The 25,353-nt window shown below is 41.3% G+C and overlaps 1 protein-coding gene across 1 annotated transcript; it reads left to right on the plus strand.

Annotated features, from left to right (window-relative positions):
- The first annotated feature begins 2,397 nt into the window (after positions 1–2,397).
- Positions 2,398–24,677, plus strand: Bap170 (Brahma associated protein 170kD). Its single transcript, XM_067784661.1, has 3 exons — positions 2,398–2,796; positions 10,968–15,333; positions 23,264–24,677. Exons 1-3 carry the CDS (start codon positions 2,534–2,536, stop codon positions 24,491–24,493), a joined length of 5,859 nt encoding a protein of 1,952 aa, XP_067640762.1. The 5' UTR covers positions 2,398–2,533; the 3' UTR covers positions 24,494–24,677.
- The last annotated feature ends 676 nt before the right edge of the window (positions 24,678–25,353 follow it).

A 25,353-nucleotide genomic window follows, 5' to 3' on the forward strand; every position in this document is an offset into this window, starting at 1 on the left:
AAAGAACATTTTTCTAGGCGGGGTCGCCCCTCGGCAGTGTCTGGCAAGCGCTCCGATTGTATTTCTGCCATGAAAAGCTCTCAGTGAAAACTCATCTGCCTTGCAGATGCCGTTCGGAGTCGGCATAAAACATGTAGGTCCCGTCCGGCCAATTTGTAGGGAAAAATCAAAAGGAGCACGACGCAAATTGGAAGAGAAGCTCGGCCTTATATCTCTTCGGAGGTTATCGCGCCTTACATTTATTTTTTTTTTATTTAAAGAACATTTTAAAGCTGATGTTATTGATTACTTTCTTTTCAATTAATATGTTCCATATTCCTATTAATATATAAATGTCTATACATGTGTATTTATTTAAGCCGTAGCGTATTTTTTACAAAAAATTTTGTTATAATGTAATTGTATTTATAAATTGTTACCATATATTTTCTATTTCGATAATTTTTGTTTAAGTAATTTTTGTTTAAATAGTTAACACTATATATACTTGATCCAATTAAATTAAAAATTGCTAAAGCTGAATTTGAATTCCTAGTTAAAACAGGTATATGTAGACCGTCAAGTTCTCCTATAGCATCTCCACTTCATCTCGTTCCTAAAAAAGAACCCAGTGATTGGAGACCTTGCGGAGACTATCGAAGATTAAATTTTATTACTACACCAGGTATCCTTTATCACATATCCACGATTAAACAATTGATTTAAAAAATAATTTTGTTTCAAACTTGATCTTGTGCGTGCTTATCACCAAATTCCAATGGCTGAAGAAGACATTCATAAAACAGCAATGGCTACCGCTTTTGGAATGTTTGAATTCGTAAGAATGCCTTTCGGTTTACGAAACAGTGCTCAAACTTAAATTTGGTGGTTAGTCAAATATTAAAAATATTTTATCTTTTTTAAAAATATTATTTTATTTATTTTCAGTTTAAAATATTGTCACGGATATTAGCATCCCTAAGCTATACCATCACTAAGGCGATGCTAAGCGATGTTCACGTCAATAATCAAATCATGTATACACATATATAAGGCAGCCGAGAGATGTCACACACAGATGCACACACTTATACGCCTATGTGTGTGCGAGAGACTGTAAACTACAAACTCACATACATCTGAGAGACGCTGAAAAGTAGAAAATTGTAAACAAGTAGAAACTATATGAGAACTATAAACACTCGAAATAGTTGGTAAGTTCTGGAAATAGAAGAGCCTAGATGTATGCAGCGTAAACTATAAAACGGCACAAGCGAGTAAAATGTAATTCAGTTTGAGTTGAGCAATCAATCAGTGATTGATTAAGCACGCGATCTGGCGGCCAATAGTAGAGTTTAATTTGAGTTATCAATCAGTTTGGTTATTAAGCCAGCGAGTAGCAAAGTATAAGTGTAATTGTGAAGTACTTTAATAAAGGCCATTTTTCCATTATTCAATATTGGAGTTATTTATTCAACAGTTTGGCGATACGAACTTAGCAGAGGATTTGCAAGCAAATTCGTTACAATATTAATCATCAAAAATTTTCAGTCATAAGTCATTCAAAAATTTTCATGTAAAAAGAAAACTCACTTAAAAATTATTTAAAAATTAAAGCATAAAGTACAATATATTTTTTTGTTGTATATGTTGGGTTATCTATTTCAAAATAAAAATTGTCTAGTTAGGTATTTTTAAAATTTTTACAAGTGAATGGCGCATATTCATAGTCGAAATAAAATATGTTTTGAATTTAGTTGCTGCTTTTTCGACAGATAGCTCATCGAAAATTATGTCAAAAAGCTACAACTAAATTTAAAACCAATTTAATTTGGCTATGATCATGCGCCAATATATTTATTTAAATATCAATTAAAATTTATTTAAAAATATAGTTTAACACTTTAGGGAGCTACATGTTCAATGCTGACTTAAAATGGCGTCGGCAAGGCAGATGAAACTTCACTGAAAAGCTTTTCATTCCAAAAAAAGGAATCGGAGTTTTGCCAAGCGCCTGTAAGGGGCGGACCCGCTTAGAAAAAGATTCTTCTCATTAAAATACAGCAAACGGAAAAGTTTGCAATAAAAAACGAAAAATTGGGACCGATAGACATTGACAGAACTAGCATAATAGTGGCCGTTTTTTAAGGGAAACAACTACACAATGAAATCTAAAAATTTACAACAGTGGTGGACTGCTAACACGCATCCAAAAATATCGAGAGAAGTTTCAAACAGAAGATATGACGAATACCTCTTGCATGGCAAGCAGCGGTAGAGTTTATTGATGTGCTGTAGAATCTGAGTAAATGAACGCCATAAACTTTCTTTCTTGGGCGACCGTGAGTCACTTTGGATGTGCAAAGAATCTGTCCTTCATTTTTTGAAGTTTTGTGGTTTTAAAATAGTTGGCAACTCAAAGCACAAAATAAAATATTCTTGGCAATTCCTGGCTTCGCTTCTCCTTGTTGAATTTTTTTTTTTTTTTGATTTATCAGATATATTTTGGAAAAGGGTGTACAAACTTCTTTTAAGTGTATTGACTTTGATCAATATGGCGGAGAGTTTACAAAATGAATTGCAACCTGTTAGTGAGATAAGAAATACGCCGGTGACGGCCTTTAGCCTGCCGAACACTACAAGTGCAGTGAGCGGGACACCAACTCGTGTGAAATCCACGCAAAATACCATGGCTGCTGTAAATCAGGATGCTCTTACAAATTCAGCTCCCCCTAACCCCTCTACAAAAGGGAAAATGATGCCAAAACCCCCTGATGAGTTCTATCGCGACTTGCAGCAATTCCACGAGCGGCGTGCGTAAGTAGAAAATTATACATATACATATATATATGACGCTCCTCGTAAAAAGCACCGTAAAAGCCCAGTCACAAAAGCAGTTTTGCATATAGATGCGTTTAACTCAATCGTATGCATTATGAGTATATTGCACGTATTTTTATGGAGAACGGTATATTGAGCGACATTGGCGGCATCTGACATTAAAAAGTCGCCAACTTTCAACTTTTGGTGCTACGAAGCATAAGAATTTGACATTTGCTTTGGTTAAAGGTGCTAGCACACTGCAAGTGAAATTATTTTTCCCACTCATTGGGAACTTTTCTAACATTTTTCGCAATAAAAAACTCCAATATAACAATCGGTTACGACACAAAATATATCCCCCAGCGGGTTAGGGCGTCAGAATATACCCGCGGTAGGTATGCCTGTCGTAAGATGCGACTAAAATACCAGATTCAAGGGGCTGTGTAGCGCGACCCAAGGCAGTCGGTTCTATGTACCGGAGCGACTCGGGATTTTTCCCGACCAAGGACTCATTTCAGTGTGACCCCATTTAATTTGTTTCGTCCCTCCCACAAATTGTCATCCTCCCAGCAGCTCCTTGCAGCAGGAATGCTACATATTCTCTTACTCCGGGAAGGTATCGAACCCAATCCGGGTCCGTCTCCTGAGAAATGGTTTTGCTGCATTTGCCAGAAAAGAATCTTTTTAGGACGGTCATACTCTGTTCAGTGTGTCTCGTGCAAGGGATGGTTGCATCGGACAGGTTGTTCTGGGCTTGATCCCAAAACCCGACGTCCACGTAACTTTTATAAATATTTTGTGGCTCCTTGCTGCTCACGCCCAAGGGCGTCCCGTAGTCTTCGCCTAAGTGCCCCCCCACTACCTTCCAGCAGCCTCGCTGCTCAGCAAGCCACAAGAAGTACCCGCTGCTGCTCGCGCCCCACGGCGCCAACAACTCAAACAGCTGATACCACTCATAACTACTACCTTCGTAGTAGAGCTGGTAGCAATGCTGAGCATCAGCCCCTGCCCCCGTCTTCTTCTCCCCCCTCTTTTCTGGCAGCAATCGTGCAGGTCAGGGAAACAGACTCTTAGTCCCTACCTCCGTTTGCACCGTCTGCCAGCACAGAATATATAGGTTTGCGACATCCGCTCAATGTAGTTCCTGCCTTGGGTGGTGCCACTTTCCTAAATGTTCTGGTATCCGCGACGGCAACCCCTCGACGGGTTTCATCGCGCCATGTTGCCACGTCGCAAACCCAAATCATCTGGGTACCCCAATGCTTGCCCAAGGGCGCCCAGTCCCAAGGCCACAACAGCAATTGCGTCCTGGCCTTCCACAACCTAGGCGTAGTCACCCGTCACTTACCCCTAGAGTGGCGGCGTCACCCCTCATGCACTTCAGAATTCTGCAGTTAAACTGTAATGGACTAACGGGGAAGATTACGGAGATAGTCGATTTCATGAAGCGGCACAACATCCGCATTGCTGCGATTCAAGAGACTAAACTCACAGCAAGATCTGCATTGCAGACCTGCTCTGGGTATAATGTCCACAGGAAAGACCGCGAGAGCGGAAATGGAGGCGGCCTCGCGTTTATTATACACCACTCTGTGCAATATTATATATTTGATCCTAGCATCGACCGCAGGGACAATGTCTTAGAACTTCAAGGCCTATCTGTCCGGTCAGGCGATGCAAATCTAGAAATCATCAACATCTACATCCCTCCTGTCACCTGTTGCCCCAGTGGATACCGCCCTAATATCGAGGCCTTTCTCACTGGCAACAGTCGCATTATCTTAGGCGATTTCAATGCCCATCACGACCTATGGCATTCAAACTTGCGGGCGGACAGTAGGGGTGAGATGTTGGCGGATCAAATAGAAGAAACGACGTTCTGCACAATAAACGGAGACGCCCCCACACGTATGGTAGGAAGCTGTCATAGCTCGCCAGACATCTCAATCGTGAGCGCAGAACTCGTAAACTGCGTCAACTGGCAGCCGATGGTAACATTGGCATCCGACCACCTGCCCATACTTATTTCGTTCGAGCGTACCGCCGACTTCATCGTCACCGAAAAACGCACTTTCATAAACTTCAAAAAAGGAAAGTGGGAAGAATATAAATCTGCAACAGACAGCAGCTTTGCTGCCCTCCCTATCCCGACTGATGCCCGCCAAGGGGAGTGTGCCTTCCGTAAGGTCATTGAATCCGCCTCGGCACATTTCATTCCCGCCGGGAGAATTCCCGAAATCCGGCCCCACTTCCCGGCGGAGGCCGCGAGCTTAGCGAGGGAACGCGACCTTATAAGACAGCTTGATCCAGGCGACCCCCAAATAAGGGATATAAACCAACGCATCAGATTGCTTGTGGACGAACACAAGCGGGCGAAATGGGAAGAGCACCTAAGAGGTTGTAACCTCTCTACCGGTGTAGGTAAACTTTGGTCCACCGTAAAGTCCCTATCGAATCCGACTGAGCACAAAGACAAAGTTTCCATCGCCTTTGGCGATAAGGTGCTGTCGGATGCGAAAAAATGCGCGAGCGCTTTCTGCCGACAATATATAATGCATCCTACGGTCGACAAAGATAGACGGAGAGCCAATAGACACGCACATAAACACAAATTCAGCGCGTCACCAATCACTATCACCGCTAGAGAGTTTGAGGACGCCATTGGACGCGCTAAACCATCCAAATCAGTGGGCCCAGACGGCATAGCCATGCTTAAAAACTAGGGAAAGAGGGTTTCAAATATTTAGCGCATGTCTTCAACCTGTCTCTTTCCACCTTTGTCATACCCGAGAAATGGAAAATGGCTAAGGTGGTCCCGCTACTAAAGCCTGGGAAACCAGCTAACGTAGGTGAGTCATATCGTCCGATATCTCTCCTATCGCCAGTGGCAAAGACGCTTGAAGCCATTTTGCTCCCTTATTTCCAAGCACATTTGCAGCTAGCCCCTCATCAGCATGGCTTCAGAAAACTCTATAGCACTACCTCCGCGCTAAATGTCATTAGCACCCAGATAAATTGCGGTTTGAATCAATACCCCCACCATAGAACAGTACTCGTACCGCTAGACCTATCAAAAGTCAACCATGGCTCATTACTGCAAGACCTGGAAGGGTCTACCCTTCCCCCATGTCTTAACAGGTGGACCGCAAATTATCTGGGTGGTCGGCAGGCATCGGTGCAATTCAGAAACGAAACATCAAAACCAAGGAGAATTAAACAAGGGGTGCCACAGGGTGGTGTCCTATCCCCACTTTTGTTTAATTTCTACATATCTAAGCTACCTTCACCACCGGAAGGAGTCACAATCGTTTCCTACGCCGATGACTGCACAATAATGGCCACAGGCCAGGCCCACAAAATCCTGTTTCACTAACAGACGAGGCTCTGGCGACCCCAAGCTCCTCGTGGAACTTGGGGATGGGGAGGGAGGGATGGCCTGAAGGTTTAATGTGGCCATATAAATCGTTCCCGAGATGGTCGGGCTAGCACCTTAATGGTGCTGTGTTACTGGAGCGTACCGGATCTTTATCCGACAAAGGACCACCACATTGATAACACTCCCCAAAGCCTTCGGGGAGAAACCTTATCGCTACAACAACAACATCTCGGAAGTCGAAACGCGTCTTTTGATACCCGCTTTGAAAATTTTTTATAAAAATTAGGTGGTGTATCATTTTGTGAAACGTTACCGCATTTTTAAAACAAATTTCTTCCAGGAATTATAGATAGTTAAGGAGATCACAGTATCGGTAATTCATACAACGGCAAGCAAGGCCCGTTTTGGATTCAAGAAGGCGAATCCGAAAACGGAAGTTAAACATTTTGATTCTGTCAAAAGACATTTTCTGAACGGTTTTATTGAGAACAATACTTACATGAAATAATAATACTAAAAGCTAGAAAATAATTATGTAGGTCCTAGGTACTAGTCATCACACTCCTCATCAATAGGGCGTTGATCAGAAAATTAAATAAAAACGTTGGGCGTGTGAAATTTCTAAAAATGTGAGACGTAGCATAACCTGATTAAGGTTCCGTTGGTCCTATATATGACTATCAACAGAAATTTGACGTGTTCAACGCTTTTATTTAATTGTCTGATCAACGCCCTAGATAGATGAGGAGTGTGATGACTAGTACCTAGGACCTACCTAATTATTTTGTAGCTTTTAGTATTATTACTTCATCTAAGTATTGTTTTCAATAAAACCGTTTGACTGACAATTTTTTTTTTAATTATTTTATTTTCAAATTTGTAGTCTTCATTTAATTGCCTATTATTTCTCATTCTATTTAGTTCATTTAGTGACTCATTCAGACCAATTCTAAATATTCTCGCGGAATTTTGTTCTCGCGGATTTTTTTATTCCCGCGGAAAAATTCCTCCAATTCTGTTCTCCTAGGGAGAATAATAATTGGGGAATAGGAATTTCGAAGTCAGCTGTTTTGTCAATTGAAATTTCGTTGCATATTTCTTCTTTTGTTTAAAAAATTTAAAAGTTTAATCATTGTTGCAAATTTGTTGGAAATTAAGAAATAAAATATAAACAATGCACAGTATTTATTGCATTTCATGCGGTATTCACTGAAATGAGTAATGAATTAATGCCACAGCAACATCAACAGCGGAACATACGAAGAAGACGGCCGCATAATACAAATCGGCTGGAGTTGCCTGCTTTCATTCAGCAAGGCAATTTTCTGGCGGCCAAGTTGAGTTGAATTCGTCCTTCGTCATATGCCAAAATCTATTTAAGCCTTATTAAAAAATCCTTGCGCAATTTCTGGATGGCTGCATCAAATATGTATACCAAGAGCTCTACCGTTGCTTATGATATACTTTTCGACTTAAAATAAAGAATATTGTGGTTGTAGTTGTTGTTGTATTAACAGTGAGAATATTGTGGTAGAATGTAAATACATATTTTAGCTCACATTTGTACAAATAAGTGTTCTTTCTTAAAAGAACCAATTTCCTTTAACTATTTTGATGCATTCCCTTTAATTTAACAAGTGAAAAAACTCCTATGAAATGGCAGAGAAATCTCCGTCTCCCTCACATTCATAATACCTACTTTTCTCCCATAACCGGTTTCCGCTTTTTCGAACATTGTTCAGAATAGGAGGAAAGGGAGAAGTGAAAAACTCACAAGGAATTTTTATTTAGAATACGAGGAATCCGAGAAGGGAAAAAACTCGCACGGAATTTTGGTTTAGAATTGGGATGATTATTATTATTCACCCCTATTCTGCATTTCGATTACGTTCCCGTTCTACGCTCCGCTTTAATCGAAGTTTGGTATTCTGCATTACGACGGAATCGTAAAGAGAAGAGGAAGAGCAAATGGTTTTTCGAAATCAGCTGTTAGTACGGAATGTGTGAACATTGGAACAAAATAAATTAAAGAAAATTTGTAAAAAACACTGAAAAACGTTTATATTTTATTATCCACGCCATTTTATACAAAAAAAAGCAATAGAATATATTGCCGCAGTGTTATATTTTTTTGAGTGAAGTGCCTTCATAATTGTAAGTGTGTTTTTGTCGTTCTTTTGGCCAATTCCCTGCCGTGGCCACCAAGTTTTGTTAAAACGGATTCCTGTACGAATATAGTTGATATTTTCTGAATTTTAAGGATGCTAATTTCATTGCACTGGCCTAAAATACTTTATAAAGGTTTATTTATTCTTTCCGCAAGGATTGTTTACGTTTTCGCTTCACCTTCCTCTACGCCGGCAGCTTGCTTTAGCATATAACTGGATCCAACGAACAGGCACAAATTATAGTTGTCTATTATAATGGAATCAATAGCCGCGGCATTATTTATTGAGTTGGAAAGCAACGCATACGAAAATTGCCAGGCGAGAATGGAAAGGCAAATATTGCGAGATTTGTGTAATCCATTTGAGATGAGTGGCGAAATGCAAGAAATTGAACTTAAAAGTGGTAAAGTTTAATGACTTATTTTCTTATTTAGGTTCAAAAAAACTTTCGACTTAACAAGGATGCTTTCAGGTATGTGTTAGATACTTTTGCGGGGCAAATACGTCCAAGGACTTCGACATCGACATGTTGTTTTTGACCTGGAAACATATAAAAAACAATCATCATCAAGCCTTCTACGTTTCTTAACAAGTTTTACTTACATTTTTGTTAAAATTTTGTTATAAATTAATAAAAAAATAAAAAGAAAATATTTTTCCGCCAACTAATTTGCAACTTAGAAAAACGGAACTACGATCGAAATGCAGAATACAAAAAATCGAACGATTCGAAGTTGGATCGAAAGAGATTGGAACACAGAATACCAAAATTGCCAAATCGAAAAAATCCAATCCAAGTCGAAATGCAGAATAGGGCTGATTATTACAAGGACTCTTTCCTGACAATTTGTTACAATCTAAGTCCTCAATACATAATCCTTCCAAAGGCTTTACTCGATGCTGCGCCACGTATGCTTGTCCCTCCTCCCTATTTTGATGTCACTTCTACCGGACTGTATGTAATATTTGTTCCGAATATGGACCAAATCGGACCACAAATACGATTTTTTTGAATATCTCGATATTTGCGCCACCTGGCGGCGATTTTTTTTCATAGGTCGCCTTCTATTCTTGTATATATTATGTGTTCCAAATATAAGCCAAATCGAACCACAAATACGATTTTTTGAATATCTCGATCATTGCGCCACCTAGTGGCAATTTTTTCCTTAGGTCGCTTTCTATTCTTGTATGTATTATGTGTTCCAAATATGAACCAAATCGGACCACAAATACGATTTTTGTGAATATCTCGATCCTTGCGCCACCTAGCGGCGATTTTTTTCATAGGTCGCCTTCTATTCTTGTATATATTATGTGTTCCAAATATGAGCCAAATCGGACCACAAATACGAGTTTTGTTAATATCTCGATCCATGCGCCACCTAGCGGCGATTTTTTTCATAGGTCGCGTTCTATTCTTGTATGTATTACGATTTCCAAATATAAGCCAAATCGGACCACAAATACGATTTTTGTTAATATCTCGGTCCTTGCGCCACCTAGCGGCGATTTTTTTCGTATTATTGCATTGTCATCGGGTTCTGAACTATATTCCAAGTTTCAAGCTTGTAGCTTATCGGGAAGTTACTTAAATCTTAATTACAAAATTCGTTCACAACGCCCGGCCGTGCAGCCGTGCAGCCTACCAAGTCAACCTAAATAAAACCTTTTTAAAAATAGGTTAAATTGAGTCTCGTTAATACTGGATACATTTCGTTTTAAATAAGTGATAACTGCTTTCGTTTTTTATATTCGATGCCATTGAATTAAATACGTTTAGTCCTTTGTAGAATGGATTATTTTTAGCTGCCGAAGTTAAATGGCGTTGAAGTCTAAAATTATTCACTTTCCTTTGGTTGTAAGGTTGGACTTAGCCAACGTACATATATTAATTTTCTCTTGTTTTTATTCCGCGGCTTGCCCCGTTTTGCCTTTGTAAACCAATGAAAGGGTATTAATTATCTTGACATTGTTTGATACTTAACCACTGTATCAATGGTCATTGGGGTTTTGACGGGGCACTGCCCCATGGTTATCCATGCGGTACGTCTCAATATACTGGAAACTCCATCCCGCTGCAACGCATGGAGGATGATGAGGTGGAATCACCAAATCACTTTACATTTTATGCTTGATTGTCCAGCTTTTGCCAGAACTAGGCGAAAGTACTTCGGTCGCGACCCACTTGGATCTCCCGATGATTTATCCAAAGTTGAGGTCGGTATCATTCGGAGCTTTATCGTTGCTACCCAACGATTCTCTAAGTAGTTATATCTACGTCACCGTCATTTTAGTTTATTATATGTGGTATCACAACGGACCTTCGTGTTGTCCAAGTGAGCTATCCTTATCAGGGCAGCTACCACCTAACCTAACCTAACCACTGCAGTGCTTCCCGAATAAAATCAACTGGTGTGTATTTATTGCATCTTAGTATGCGTCTCGTAGCTTTATTTTTTAATTTTCGTAACCTTTCAATGTGACCGTTATTGCAACACGAATAAGAATTTTCTATATTTTGTCAGGGCTCGAGTTAGATTTCTTTAAAACAAATGCCGCAAATACTATATTGTACAACTGCATAAAAATGTTTTTAAATAATATTGTATTACTATTAGAACACCTATAATGCATAAACCGAAAATAAATGGACGTGAAGTGGATCTACACCAGCTTTATGCCGAGGTAACTGAACGTGGCGGTTTTTATAAGGTGAATCAACGTGATGAATGGGATGAAATTTTGCCAGAATTAGGAATACCTGAGAAGTGTGTAAATGCTATTGCAGCTCTGAAATATATTTATAGGCGTTGTTTAGAAAAGTATGAAAAACAAAATTTTCTCGGCGAAGATCCTGATAAGTTGGACGCATTCGATTCAGTGGAAGCCCTGGAGAGTGGTGGTCGTTCGCGCAGTCGTTATCCACCAACAGTGTATGCTAGCACTGGCATCAATGTTGCCGTTAATTCTGTACCAATGTCCTATAATTACCGACAACATATTGTAAATATGGATCGACGTCGTACCTATAAATTATCTACCGATTTACATAAGGGATCACCATTGGAAAAATTAATGCTATCTCTAATTTCGCCACTACCTAATGAGCAAGACTTTGCCATTAATGTGTGTTCTTTGATGGCAAATGAAAACAAGCACACATTAAAATTGAATGAGTATCCCAAAATATTAGACATGTTATTGGCGCACAGTGGTGTCTTCTCCGATTATACATTGCGTAAATTATTTCACCATGTCTACACGCAAGCACGAGAACATTCACTTTTTGCATTTTGGAGAGATTTATTACATGACAAACCACACATTTTGGATTTATATACAGACGAACAAGCTATGCGTGATGCGGGAGCAATAGATGATATTCAAAACTTCGTAGACATAAAGAAACATGAATATTTCGAAGATTGTAATGAATTAGATTTCTTGAATTTGGGACGTGGTGAAGGTACACAGGAATACATCGGCCAACGCGTGCAACAGATTGTTGCAATTTTACGAAATCTGAGTTTCTTTGAAGAAAATTTACCTGTTCTTGCAAAGAGCCGCACTTTTATTCGCTTTATAGTGATGGGAGCGAACATACGTTGGGCTAATTTACATAATCAAGTTTTAGATATAGCCGGTAATATAGCTTCGGAAATTGAATTGCTTGATCCGTCTACGGATGATGTCTCCCGCAGTCTATTGGCAACTATATGCGATGGTGTTGAAAGTTTAGATCGTGGCGTCATTATAAACAGTTTGGAGATATTGTACAAGTTGTGCCAGAAAGATATCAATGAAGAGCCTATAAATAAATGCCTATCAATAACATTTTATGAAACCCTTTGCCAGTTCCTATGCCTAAATGATATAATGTTACTAATATTTACTTTGGAAGCTATTTATGCGCTAACTTCTTTGGGCACGCGTTCGTGTCATCTTGTAATGCAAGTGAGGGGAATTATTGATCAACTAGTTTCCTTGATCACTGTGGAAGCACAATCATACGGGCCAGATGGTTGTATCTTGATGAGAGTTGTTGAAACAGTGCCTGGTAACATGTTGCCAATGGTGGCACAAAATATAGCAAATTTACAAAATGCAACAGTGACGGCAAAACCAACTAGGCAGGTATTTACCGCAGCACTTCAATTGCCAACGCCACAACCACCTTTACCCGTCCCAGTTATATTACCAGCGCAGATTACACCTTCAGCAATGTCACAGACACAAACGCAGGTGCAGCCACAGCTACCCAAAGTTCCAATATCCCAAATTTCAACTGAAGTTGCGAAAATTCAACAGGATCAAACACTTCAAGGTGATCAACCGACAACGATGACTGCAGAATCGGTATCGCTAGTACAACAGCAGCAGCAACAACAACATACAGTCCCAACAACAACAACAACACCACAACAATCTCCTAACTCAATTCAAACACCAAAAAACACTGCGCTAGAAGACGAACAATATGCATTGGGATGGTTAGGTGCTACCTTTGAACGCACAGCTGCAACAGAGAGTCATATTGATCAACAGGAATTGTATCGCATTTATTTAACACACTGCCAAAAGTCTGGTAAACATACTTTTGTAAATCATGTACAATTTCCAAAGCTTGTGCGCTTAATTTTTAGCAATAATGCTGGTCCGGTAACTGTGCGTCTTAACGATGGCACAAGTTTGCCAGGTTTGCATTATGTTGGATTACGTTTGCGTGCACAGCCTTTACCAATTCAACCAATACGACCAAAAACCCCAGATAGCAAATTGTCTTCAACATCAACAAGCATTGAATCTCTATCAGCAGCTGGACGCAAATTGAAAAAGAAACCCAAAATACAACTAGAAACTCCTGTCACTACTACTGAAACATTAAATCAATCTTTACCAAGCTCCACAATAACGACTACAGCCAATTTAGAAGAACCAATGGAAATAGATAGAACTGCTAACGAAGAGCTAATAACAAATTCTGCTGCACCCATGCTAATAGCTCAAGGTGCCACAGTGGCTACATTAGCCTTACAGCAGACCGTCGACACGACTGGACAACCATCGTCATCACTGATCAAAAGTATGTTGGCTAATAAAGTTACACAGCGTCAACAAAAGAATCATAAAGAATTGAATACAAATGTTACAAGTAGAGCGCCTTCGCCACAAGAAAGTGTGTCGACAAACATTACTACCACTGCACCTGTCAATCAGCCCATTAAAGTACCGAGTACTGCTATAAGCGCGTTGGTTAGTAATACTTTAATGCAAAATACGTCACTAAAAGTTGGACAAACTACAATTAAGCCATTAGAAAAGAAACCTTTGCTTGAATCAACACCACCACCTTTGGCGCCATTGAGTGGTAATAACGTGGCTAAAGATTCTAGCGGACGTCCAGTAATTATTGCAAATCAAATTTTAGTGGACGTGCTTGATAATAAAGGTGGTGAACCACCAATACCTGCTACAATTATAAAACGTAAAATTGAGGACAGCAGTGAACCGGCAAAGCGCCCTACTCTAGAGCCTTTAACTAGTAAACTGGATGATGTGCAAGTAACACCTTCGAAAAATGCTGCAAATTTATACGCTGAAATGGCTGCATCAATACTTGAAGATGAGGATTTGGAAGACATACCTCCACTGCCAATGACAACAGCAGCATTGTCATCGTCATCTACATCTACTACCCAATCAATTAATCAAACAGCATCGAACGACTCCATTCAACAACAAATTTTAATACCAGCCAATATACAACAAGCCGCCCTGCAAGGTGTACAGCGACAAATTATATTTCAATCCAATCAATCACCACAAATAAAGTTAGCAACACACAGTGGCGGCATGGGACAGACAACACAGTTGCCAACAGCCATGGCAACAATCAAAACCGATCAGGGCTTACAAACAGTACCGGTTATACTGCAACAGAAAACGCTTGAACAATCACAACAGCCACAAAAACTTTTGCAACAAGTAATCACACAGAATATGTCACAGTCCGTAGCACAGCAACAACAAACCCAACCAACTCAATACGTTCTTGCTACAAATCATCAGGGTCAGACTTATCTTGTAGCACAACAACCGCAACCACCACCACCGCAACAAACAGTTTTGGTTACACAAACGCCACAACAACAATCGGCTGGAACAAAGACTATTATAATTTTACAACAGCAGCCAATATCTGGTCAACAAGCACAACCACAACTTATTACAACAGGTGGCCAAAAAATGATAATGACAACACCTCAAGGCCAACAGGTTTTAGTTACCCAACGTCCTCAGCCAACGCTATCCGCTCATCCTACAACGCAACAATATTTCATAAATCCACAAACCGGCACTGCCACACCTATACAGCATATTCCAGTTAGCAGTAGTGGTATAACAACAAATGTTTCCAGTAGCAATCAAATATTACAACGCCATCAATTGATGTCAACGCCGCAAATCACTACAATGGCCCAAACACAACCGGCAACAGCACAAATTTCACCATCATTACTCTCACAATTAAATCATATACCGGCAACTATTAAGTTACACCAACCACAAATGCCACCAACGAGTCTACAACAGCAAACAGTTGCTCATCAACATCAACCGGCTACGATTTCACGTTTGGGTAAAACAGTTTCTATTGTTCAGGCAGCACCAGGTTTGGCACCACCTCCACCTATTCAAATACCTCAGCTACAACAACATCAATCTATAATACAACAACATATTATATCCGGCCATACGGATAAACGTCAGGTTATAATTGGAGGACGAGCAATTGAAATTAAAGAGACGGTAATCACACAAGCACCACCAGCAACGCAACAAAGTCAATTAAATTCTCAAACAATTATAACGAAACAAATATTGCCAGCGCAACAGCAGCAGCAACAACAAACACGCACTGGTTCAGTTGAACAGCAGCAGCAGCAATATGGTCCAAACATGCAACAGAAAATATTACCAAAGGTGAGTATTTATTACTTCTTTCTTATTAGCTCAATAATTTAAGAGAAAGGGCCAGGTTTTGGGCTAGATAAGAAACTGAAGGGATTCAAGGGGTTAATAAGCGCAATACAAAGCGTTTTAGCTTCAGAACTTCCGCAACTCATTTGTCAACCACACCTACGGGAATCCTGTAACAAATATGAATGTATCATACACGTATTTAGCAGGCGATGCTCTGGTAATCATAGTCATTTTTAAACTGCCAGTAGGTTTTCTGGAAATTCTGCATGTTGTACTAAATATTTCATGAAATGGTATAGAGTTATATTGAAAAAAGAAAAAAAAATAGCCGATTTTCCTTTAACTTTAAATTCAGAATTTGACTTCGCACTTACATACAGCGAACCTACAAATACTTAAATAGAAAATAATGTTTCGAAAATACACAATGAAAAAGCTAACACGCTCATATAGTACAAACTTTCGTTATGGCATCTCAATTATTTGCTAATGGACTTTTATATGAGTCGTTTGTCTGATATATTTTTTAATTTTCAACCATTATTTACCTTATAACTTTGGATGACCTTTGAAAAACCGAATCATGTAAAAAACGCATGAAATTACAGAGCCACATAGCCTAGATCAAGGAGTTGTTTGCTAGGGTGTGCTGGTTTGTGACAATTTAATTAAATTTTTTATTTATTATTACGGCTGTTAAGGCCTAAAACTTAAACTACTAAATACAATTCGATATTACAATTAATTCCTTACTTCTATTGAATATGCTGTCGGAATGCCAAGTGATTCCGATCAAAATATTCGCTAGCGTGACAAACGGACGAGTGGGAGCCAGTCATTTCGTTGTGCTCTTCAATGTTGAGTTCTTTGGCCTCGCTATGTAGGTGATGCAAAGAGGTCATAAGGGGGCATCCCGTGGCAGTTCTGACTGCAACATTTTGCCAGGTCTGCAGTCTTTTGCAGTACGTGTTTTAAGACCAGGCGACCAAACTGGTATCGCGTACCACATGAACGACCAGCCAACTGCTTTGTAAGTGGTTAGCAACGTTTCTTTACCATTTCCCCAAGTGCTGCCGGCACTGTTGTGGCTTTGTACCTTAGGTACAATTTCGGTAGCATGTCCCTTGAAGGTGAGAGTATTATCGAACATTACCTCTAAGATCTTTGGGTGACTGACGGTCGGTAGCGTGACACCATCGACTTCAAAGTCGAATATTTGCGTCATCTGTTCCTTCCATGCCGTGAACAGAGTTGCCGTGGATTTGGTCGGTGATAACGCCAGGTCGAGTGAGGTCAAAAAATTAGAAAAACTGGGAGACCTGTTCATTGTTTCGCTTCCCAAGGCAGTCGGTTCTATGTACCGGAGCGACTCTGGATTTTTCCCGACCAAGGACTGTCATTTCAGTGTAACCCCATTTAATTTGTTTCGTCCCTCCCACAAATTGTCATCCTCCCAGCAGCTCCTTGCAGCAGGACTGCTCCATATTCTCTTGCTCCGGGAAGGTATCGAATCCAATCCGGGTCCGTCTCCTGACCTCGGTCCTGAGAAATGGTTTTGCTGCATCTGCCGGAAAAGAATCTTTTTAGGACGGTCATACTCTGTTCAGTGTGTCTCGTGTAAGGGATGGTTGCATCGGACAGGTTGTTCTGGGCTTGATCCCAAAACCCGACGTCCACGTAACTTTTATAAATCTTTTGTGGCTCCTTGCTGTTCACGCCCAAGGGCGTCCCGTAGTCTACGTCTAAGCGCCCCCCCCCCCCCCCCCCATTACCTTCCAGCAGCCCCGCTGCTCAGCAAGCCACAACAAGTACCCGCTGCTGCTCGCGCCTTACGGCGCCAACAACTCAAACAGCTGCTACCACTCATAACTACAATCTTCGTAGTAGAGTCGGAAGCAATGCTGAGCAACAGCCCCTGCCCCCTTCTTCTCCCCCCCTCTTTTCCGGCAGCAATCGTGTAGGTCAGGGAAACAGACTCTTAGTCCCTACCTCCGTTTGCACCGTTTGCCAGCACAGAATATATATGTTTGCGACATCCGCCCAATGCAGCTCCTGCCTCGGGTGGTGCCACTTTCCTAGATGTTCTGGTCTCCGCGACGGCAACCCCTCGGCGGGTTTCATCGCGCCATGTTGCCAGGTCGCAAACCCAAATCATCCGGGTACCCCAATGCTTGCCCAAGGACGCCCAGTCCCAGGGCCACAACAGCAATTGCGTCCTGGCCTTCCTGAACCCAGGCGTAGTCACCCGTCACTTACCCCCAGAGTGGCGACGTCTCCCCTCATGCACCAGAATTCTGCAGTTAAACTGTAATGGACTAACTGGGAAGATTACGGAGATAGTCAATTTCATGAAGCGGCACAACATCCGCATTGCTGCGATTCAAGAGACTAAACTCACAGCACGATCTGCATTGCAGACCTGCTCTGGGTATAATGTCCACAGAAAAGATCGCGAGAGCGGAAATGGAGGCGGCCTCGCGTTTATAATACACTACTCTGTGCAATATCACATATTTGATCCTGGCATCGACCGCAGGGACAACGTCTTAGAACGTCAAGGCCTATCTGTCCGGTCAGGCGATGCAAACCTAGAAATCATCAACATCTACATCCCCCCTGCCACCTGTTGCCCCGGTGGATACCACCCTAATATTAGAGCCTTACTCACTGGAAACAATCGCATTATTTTAGGCGACTTCAATGCCCATCATGATCTATGGCATTCAAATTTGCGGGCGGACAGTAGGGGCGAGATGTTGGCGGATCAAATAGAAGAAACGACGTTCTGCACAATAAACGGAGACGCCCCCACACGTATGGTAGGAAGCTGTCACAGTTCGCCAGATATCTCAATCGTGAGCGCAGAACTCGTAAACTGCGTCAACTGGCAGCCGATGGTATCATTGGCATCCGACCACCTGCCTATACTTGTTTCGCTCGAGCGTACCGCCGACTTCATCGTCACCGAAAAACGCACTTTCATAAACTTTAAAAAAGGAAAGTGGGGAGAATATAAATCCTTTACAGACAACCTCTTTGCTGCCCTCCCTATCCCGACTGATGCCCGCCAAGGGGAGCGTGCCTTCCGCAAGGTCATTGAATCCGCCTCGGCACGTTTCATTCCCGCCGGGAGAATTCCCGAAATCCGGCCCCACTTCCCGGCGGAGGCCGCAAACTTAGCGAGAGAACGTGACCTTATAAGGCAGCTTGAATCAGGCGACCCCCAAATAAGGGATATAAACCAACGCATCAGATTGCTTGTGGATGAACACAAGCGGGCGAAATGGGAGGAGCACCTAAGAGGTTGTAACCTCTCTACCGGTGTGGGTAAACTTTGGTCCACCGTAAAGTCCCTATCGAATCCGACTAAGCACAAAGACAAAGTTTCCATCGCCTTTGGCGACAAAGTGCTGTCGGATGCGAAAAAATGCGCGAGCGCTTTCTGCCGACAATATATAATGCATTCTACGGTCGACAAAGTTAGACGGAGGGCCAACAGACACGCACATAAACACAAATTCAGCGCGTCACCAATCACCATCACCGCTAAAGAGGTTGAGGACGCCATTGGTCGCGCTAAACCATCCAAAGCAGTGGGCCCAGACGGCATAGCCATGCCGATGCTTAAAAGCCTAGGGAAAGAGGGTTTCAAATATTTAGCGCAGGTCTTCAACCTGTCTCTTTCCACCTTTGTCATACCCGAGAAATGGAGAATGGCCAAGGTGGTCCCGCTACTAAAGCCTGGTAAACCAGCTAACATAGGAGAGTCGTATCGTCCGATATCTCTCCTATCGCCAGTAGCAAAGACGCTCGAAGCCATTTTGCTCCCTTATTTCCAAGCAAATTTGCAACTAGCCTCCCATCAGCATGGCTTCAGAAAACTCCATAGCACTACCTCCGCGCTAAATGCCATTAGTACCCAGATAAATTGCGGTTTAAATCAGAACCCCCACCATAGAACAGTACTCGTAGCGCTAGACCTATCAAAAGCTTTTGATACGGTCAACCACGGCTCGTTACTGCAAGACCTGGAAGGGTCTACCCTTCCCCCATGTCTTAAAAGGTGGACCGCAAATTATCTGGGTGGTCGGCAGGCATCGGTGCTATTTAGAAACGAAACATCAAAGCCAAGGAGAATTAAACAAGGGGTGCCACAGGGTGGTGTCCTATCCCCACTTTTGTTTAATTTCTACATATCTAAACTACCTTCACCACCGGAAGGAGTCACAATCGTTTCCTACGCCGATGACTGCACAGTAATGGCCACAGGCCCAGGCCCACAGATCGATGAGCTATGCAATAAAATAAACGGCTACCTCCCTGATCTCTCCAGTTTTTTCGCCTCGCGAAACCTGGCATTATCACCGACTAAATCTTCCGCGACCTTATTTACAACATGGACGTCCCAAATGTCGACCATTTTGAACATCCACGTCGATGGCTCTACGCTACCGACTGTCCTACACCCCAAAATCTTGGGTGTGACGTTTGATCAGGATCTACATTTTGGTGAGCACGCAGCCGCAATTGTTCCGAGAATTCAGAGCCGTAACAAAATCCTCAAATCCCTTGCTGGCAGTACCTGGGGAAAAGATAAAGAAACGCTCATGACTACATACAAAGCAATTAGCCAGCCGATTACGTGCTACGCGTCACCCATATGGTCGCCAAGCCTAAAAATTACCCACTGGAAGAGGCTACAGGCCTGCCAAAATACTGCTCTAAGAATTGCCACGGGCTGTCTTCTTATGTCCCCAGAACACCATCTACATAATGAGGCGAGAATACTCCCCATCAGGGAAAGAAACGAGATGCTGACCAAACAGTTCCTGTTGAATACCCAGAAACCTGGGCATCCCAACAGACATCTGATTGACGAGCCAGCACCGCCTAGGGGCTTAAGGAGTCATCTCCGTAAGCATTTTGAGGAAATACGGCATCTGAGAACACAGCCGTATGAAGCGAAAAAACACAAGCAGGTCCTTGGTGAACTCCACAAACAGGCGTCGGACCTTTATGCCGGGAATTGCCCGGTGAACCCAGTACTCAAAGTAAAGTATCCAAAACTTGCGGAAGAGGAACGCATACTCCCCAGGGAAACGCGTGTCACTCTGGCTCAACTTCGTTCTGGATACTGTAACAGGTTAAACTCTTACCTATCCAGAATCAACCCCGACATACAAAATGTATGCCCCGCTTGCAATGTGTCCCCACATGACACCAACCATCTCTTTAATTGTAATGTGGAACCAACGCCTCTAACACCCCTTTCCCTATGGTCCACCCCTGTTGAAACAGCAAGTTTCCTTGGACTCCCGTTAGAGGATATTGATGACAGTTTGTGATCGGTCGCGTCTGTTAGGTGGGGCGAAGCACTGCTACAACAACAACAACCTGTTCATTCTCGAAACTAATTCGATTACTGGAGGGCCAGATCTCTCGTGCAATCGTCGGCATAGGCCATCACTATGTCTTTACCTCTCCGCGCTTGTGTGTAGAAATTTTATTTTTGGACTTATTTACTTATATATCATGAAATGATAATAACTCCTTCTGGTGAAAAAGAACGCTTTGATATGTTAAAATTAAACATGAGGTGGGATAAGACACCACCCGGTGGATCCATTTCCAAATTGAAGCGACGCTTGCAGACCACTTAAGATAATTTGCGATCCTTTTTTTTAGACAAGGGAGCGGGGTAAACCTTATATGTCTTGGAGTAGTGTGCCGTGGTTGACTGTGTCAAAAGCTTCTGACAGATCGAGTGCCACGAGCACCGTCCTATGATGGGGCCTTCCCTGATTAAATGCGTAATTTATCAGTGTTTATCGCATTATGCAGAAGCCATGTTGATGAGTAGCTATGCGAATATTCGCAGTGAAATGAGGGAGCAGGACGGTTTCCAATGTCTTCCGTACTAGCCATTAGCGTGGCTCTTCCTTGTGGGCCTATTCATTTAAGGAGCTTGGCCTTTCTAATGGCTTCTTCAACCTTTCCCGATATTTTTGAACGTGTATTAAGCTCCTGTTCTAGACTATTACCTAAAAAATCACAAAATAGCTTAAAAATGTTTCTATTAAACAAAATTGTAAAATGTCGTCGAAGTTAATTTAATTGAAAAAGGTTTCAAAATTAAATTTTAAAAAATTCGAAAATAAATTTATTTAAAAAAAAATGGCCTCGAGTTAGGATCAAAAATGATTCTATTAAAAATATTGTTACAAACAGCTTTGCAAAAAATTTAATTTTTAAAATATGTGTTTCAATCGAAAATATTCAAAACGAAAGACATCTTATAACTTTTCTTCACAAAATTTAGTATTTTTAGCCATATACATATGTATGTATGTAATACTCCTATATTGCTAATAGAAAATGTTCGTAATGAATTTTGAATTCGAAATCAAAACAAGACAGCCTACAAAATTTTTGTGATTGTAGCAAGGCGAATTCATTACAGGTGGTGTTATCCCATCAGCTGATTGCTTCTTCTTGATAATTTTCCATACAAAGGCTTGTACAACCAAATGTCAGTTAATCGAAATCTATGAAAATTTTCTTTTGACTTGACATTCATCTGTACGGCGAATTGATTGAATTCGCTTTGCCACCACCTGTATAGATTCGCCTTGGATTGTAGCAGCATAAGTGTGACAAGAGAAAATGCAAATTTAGGTACATTCTATTACACTGTGCAACAGCCGGCTGGTTATTGGACCAAACCCACTTTTTTGTAGAGTTTGAGGCTTAAGTAGACAAAGTACTATCTCCGTTTTTGGAAGTTAGCCTCCAAAAAATAGATATCGGCTTTCGAAGCTCGAAAATCTACATTTCAAAATTTTATATGTTTTGTTAACGCATTCAGCAAATTAAAAAAAGTAAAAATGTGGTAGTGGTCCGCATTTTTCTTTTATTTGAATGGCTGAATTCTTTTTTTGAAATATTGCAGTACGAGCAATTCCAGTAGAGAGTATGTGCAGACATGAAAGTAGTAGCCACTATCATGGGACTATTTGACCTTTCACCTCGTATAACAGCTTTTATACTAAATTTCTCAAAAAAAGAATTCAGCAATTCAAATAAGGGAAAAGAGCGGACCACGACACCCCCAGCGGGTTAGGGGGTCAGAATATAGCCGCGGTAGGTATGCCTGTCGTAAGAGGCGACTAAAATTCAGATTCAAGGGGCTGTGTAGCGCAACCCTTTCAGGTTGCCAGCGCAATATATAGCTTCTCCAAACCCAATTGTCAACCTCACCTATCCGCGGCTAATCCTGTTTCACTAACAGACGAGGCTCTGACGACCCCAAGCTCCTCATGGAACTTGGGGGAAGGGGGGGGGGGGGGGGGGGTGGCCTGAAGGTTTAATGTGGCCATATAAATCGTTCCCGAGATGGTCGGGCTAGCACCTTAATGGTGCTGTGTTACCGGAACGTACCGGATCTGTATACGGCAAAGGACCATCATATCGATAACACTCCCCAAAGCCTTCGGGGAGAAACCTTATCGCTACAACAACAACAACAGCGGGCCACGACCACATTTTTACTTTTTTAATTTGCGTTAACAAAAAAATAAAATTTCGAAATGTAGAATTTCGAACTTCGAAAGCCGACATATATTTTTTGGAGGCTAACTTCGAAAAAAGGAGATAGTACTTTGTCTACTTAAGCCTCAATCTCTACAAAAAAGTTGGTTTGGTCCAATACTCAGACAAAAAGTTGATTTTGTCGCATAGTGTTATTGAATACAAAAACAAAAGCATTTAAACAGCAATACATATATCGGCACTCTGATATTTGTCAAAAAATGTCGATCAAAAATTCAATTTTAAATATACATATGTAGTATATATTATATACATAGTACGTTTATAAAATAATGATCACGTTCAAATCACAATGAACAACGTAATTCCTTAAATCTTTCAGCCGGCTGATCATCCTACTTTGATACAAGCTACTTTACCAGTCAAAAACCAAACCATTGTGCAAACTGCATCACAGCACCAAACAACATTAACTGCCCAACCAGTTAGAACACCTACACCACAACAACAAACGATGATAGGCTCAGAACCACCACCACTTGCTCAAACTGCAAGCACTTCACGTCAAACGATTGCTGCCCAACAGAGCCAACAGGTTATGCAACAACAAACAGAAGGTTCAAGAAACAATGAATCTTCAAGTATAACATCAAATACATCGACTGCGGACCCAATCACATCAACATCAGGTGTAGCCGCCACAGCTATATCCCAACCAGTAACACCACCACCACTACCATCATCGCCAGCACCACCACAACGACCGCCATCAACACCAGCCGCCGCCAACTGCGCTGCTTCAAATACACCACCAACGCCAATACAGAAACAAACACTCCCTATACCACAATTGCCACAGGTACAATTACCACCAAGTGCGACTGTTGCTAATACTTCACCACAACCTTTAGATCCTAACTGGCTTTTTGTTTGCGATTGGCGTAATTGTCCACGTCGTAAATATAAATCACTAAACGACTTGCAACATCACGCATGCACACTGCATTGTCCAGACCATTTAGATGCATCAGCAGAAATTTTCTGTCAATGGGGTGTAGGTCCAGGTCTTTGCGATGGCATTCCACGTAAACGGTATTCATTGATGACACACATAATAGATCGACATTTGTCAACAGAAAGTTTACGCGCTGCTATGCAACGTCGTATTGCGACAGGTACGGTTAATTTACAATCCACTCAATCGCCTGTCACAATTGTTCGTAATGTAGAAGCAGCTCAAGCGCAGGCCCAAGCGCAACGCAACAATACAGCATCGCCAGCACCATCGACATCATCGTCATCATCATCGTCAACAACGGGTTCACAACCACCAATTGGTATTAGCAATGCGACCGGTAGTTCAGCAATGCATGCTATTAAAAGACATACAGCAGATTACGTAAATCCCAAGGAATTGATGGATGAAAATGAAGGTCCAGTAACGAAAAGTATTCGCTTAACTGCAGCGCTAATATTAAGAAATCTCGTTACATACAATAATACAGCAAAGCGAAACTTGCGCAGCTATGAGCCACATCTCTCAAATGTAGCATTGAGCAATGTAGAATCAAGTGTTGCGATTGCACATATTCTATACGAGATAAACAATTAATTTGATATTAGTGCAAAGAAACACAGTGTGTCTACTTTATATGAACAAATTGTTATTACTTTTATTTTTCAAATTCGAATATGTAACTAAATATGATAACTAACAGTAAGTAAGAATGAAAAAATACAGAGGTGACTTTCCGTAATCGATAATCGACACACGTCGGATCGATACTACAATTCGACATCGAACGCTTCTTCTTATAAGAGTGCTTTACCTCATCCAATATGTGGGACTGTTATGGTTTCTGTACCTTCATATGAACACTGAAGCTTTCATAATTTATAAAGGCTTAAGTACTTGGGCGACCGAGCTTTGCTCGGCAATCTTCGAGTATGCCTTGTTCTACATGTCATCATTAATCAAACTCAACTTTTTTTTATATGTAAATATATTATATATTTTCACTTACCAATATTTGATTTCCTTAAATATAGATTTCAAAAACATATCAAACACTAACCGCAAAATAAACTGGAATGAAAAATTTCAAATTGGTAATTCCAACCTATAGTATAAGGGATTGTTATGACAATTAGTGAAATCGAGAACTAAGTTATTTAGGTCGAGTATCTTCATGCGCCGAACTATTAATTTCAAACATTTCTTTAAGTTATACACTATGAAAGTCTCACAAACATGCGAAACGTGTGGCCTTCATCATGCTGTGTAGCGCAACCTTTTCAGGTCACCAGCGCAATATGTATATAGCTTCTCCAACCCAATTGTCAATCTCACCTTCGAGCGGCGAATCCCGTTTCACTAACAGACGAGGCTCTGGCGACTGGGGAGGGATGGCCTGAAGGTTTAATGTGGCCATATAAATCGTTCTCGAGATAGTCGGGCTAGCACCTTAATGG

Source organism: Eurosta solidaginis, chromosome 1, assembly GCF_040869045.1.
Source record: "Eurosta solidaginis isolate ZX-2024a chromosome 1, ASM4086904v1, whole genome shotgun sequence".
NCBI classification, from domain to species: domain Eukaryota; kingdom Metazoa; phylum Arthropoda; class Insecta; order Diptera; family Tephritidae; genus Eurosta; species Eurosta solidaginis.

What these genes read in the sequence shown, in the direction of transcription:
- Bap170 (XM_067784661.1), top strand. Translation starts at nt 2,534, where the DNA reads ATGGCGGAGAGTTTACAAAATGAATTGCAACCTGTTAGTGAGATAAGA. An exon ending in CAATTCCACGAGCGGCGTGC is followed by an intron (nt 2,797 to 10,967) that starts GTAAGTAGAAAA and finishes TATTACTATTAG; the next exon opens with AACACCTATAATGCATAAAC. An exon ending in AACAGAAAATATTACCAAAG is followed by an intron (nt 15,334 to 23,263) that starts GTGAGTATTTAT and finishes TAAATCTTTCAG; the next exon opens with CCGGCTGATCATCCTACTTT.